Source organism: Myotis brandtii, unplaced genomic scaffold, assembly GCF_000412655.1.
Source record: "Myotis brandtii unplaced genomic scaffold, ASM41265v1 scaffold691, whole genome shotgun sequence".
Classification (NCBI taxonomy): Eukaryota; Metazoa; Chordata; class Mammalia; order Chiroptera; family Vespertilionidae; genus Myotis; species Myotis brandtii.
In genome coordinates, this window is record NW_005370704.1 from 220,654 (window position 1) to 222,551 (window position 1,898).

General features: G+C 59.3%; 1 protein-coding gene across 1 annotated transcript in view; it reads left to right on the forward strand.

The window, feature by feature from the left end:
* Positions 1–1,892, forward strand: part of UBAC1 (UBA domain containing 1) — a 15,410-nt gene extending 13,518 nt beyond the window's left edge. Inside the window, exon 11 of the mRNA XM_014529662.1 lies at positions 1,635–1,892. Within this exon, the coding sequence (XP_014385148.1) occupies positions 1,635–1,750 (116 nt within the window). The 3' untranslated portion in view covers positions 1,751–1,892. The remainder of the gene's footprint in view (positions 1–1,634) is intronic.
* The last annotated feature ends 6 nt before the right edge of the window (positions 1,893–1,898 follow it).

Genomic DNA, 1,898 nt, shown 5'->3' on the forward strand with positions numbered 1-1,898 from the left:
CCCCCCCACCAGGGCACACACGCGGGGTCTGGGCAGGGACCTAGGGCCGGGCGTGTGCGTGCAGGGCGTGTGCTGCGGGAGGAGGGTGCAGTGCTCAGAACCCCGTGCTCCCCAGCACATGGGAGGGCACTGGTCGCCCGGCAGGCCCAGGTGCTTGTGGTCGTGGCCGTCTCCCTGACCCTCAAGGCCGAGCCCCCCTGGAGGCCAGCACTCCCAGGCCCTCGGCCCCGAAAGGCCGTCGGCTCGGTTTTGGCCTCTCTCTCTGGCGGGTTGTTCTCCTTGTTCCCCCGGGAGTTCCTCTTGGTCTTACCGGCCCCGCCTTCCTCACTCCCACGGACGAAGGTCCTGGGTCCAGTGCAGTTGGCTGTGTCTCATTGATGACACGGAGGCCCTGTGGTCCAGGGTCGGGAAGGTGTGCGAGAGGGGGCGGGGCTTCTCTGTACACAGTGCTGCCCTCGGTGAGCGTCTTGCTGAGCTCATCTCTGTGCTCTGTGTAGGCCCTGGTCCTTCTGCCCTGGAGCACCTCCGGCTCCCCCCCTGGCAGGGACTCGGCCTGGCTCTCCCAGCCTCTTCGGAAGGGCTGTCTGAGGCTGCGACCAGCCGCCGGTCGTTGGTGATTTTTCACGATATACTTGGTCGGTTAAGGAAGCTCCCTTCCCCCAGTCTGGGTGCTGAGCTTGGAGCCCTGAAAGCACCTCCGTTTCGCTGCTCTTTCCCTCTGTGCGACCTCACGAGGGTTTACTCTGTGGCTCCAGGTCCGTGGACCTGAGCCGGGCTCTGCGCCCCAGCACACGGCTTCCCTCAGGCTCCTGTTCAGACTTGCCTGATACTTTTGCTTATTTATATTTTAAAACAATTTTATTTTATTTTTTAAACCTGAGAACACATTTATTGATTTGAGGGGGGAGCGCGCGAGAGCACTGGGGGACAGGGTCTGACCCATCTCCCGGGGCCAGGGCTGCTGTGGCCCAGAGCTTTTGCTGGAGGCACTGGTTTTGGAGAAAACAGTTTTGCAAAACTTTAGAAAGTCAGAGTTCTCATGTTAAAGAGCTGCTCAGGTGCATTGTCAATGTGCTGTTTCTTTAAAGTCACCTTCCTGAGATGAGCACTTACAGTTTTCCAACGTGATGTTATCGTACTTGCAACAATGTCTTTATATGTAAGTCCTTTCCGAGTCTGATTGGAACTGGAATTACTGAGTCATGGCCTGACTATTTTTAAGATTCCTGGTAGCTGTTGCCAAATTGCTTTCCAGACTTGGTGTCCGGCGAGCACACAGGCCCGGGCTCCCTGCAGAGCTGGGTCGCTGCCCTCTGACCTCAGAGCTGCTGGTGTGGCAGCGGGTCAGACAGTGTGGTGGGGCCGGGGGTCTCGGTGGGTGCCCAGCCCGCGTCTGTACTAAGCAGCTGTGGAGATTTTCTCCAGCGCATGCACGTGTGTGTGTTGGGTGTGCTCGTGTGTGCACATTTATGCATGTGTACACATTGTACACACGTGTTGTGTGCGCGAGTGTGCACACATTGTGTGTGCACATGTGTGTGTGCACGTGCGTATGAGTGTGTACACATTGCGTGTGCGTGCATGTGTGCGCGTGGAGGGGCAGCTGCTCATTCCGCCTGGCTCTGTCCCCACAGCGTTTGAGGACATGCTCGAGAACCCCCTGAACAGCACCCAGTGGATGAACGACCCAGAGACGGGGCCGGTCATGCTGCAGATCTCCAGGATCTTCCAGACCATGAACCGCACGTAGGCGGCGCCTGCATCTCCACTGCCCCAGCGGCCCCGGGGAGGGGCCCTTTTAACTCTCAGCCAGTTGTGGACAGTGTGAAGACCCTGGCTCCGTGGGCTGAGAGGGGTGGGGCCAGGGCTGGAGGGGCTTCTGCCCTGCCCCCACCCCC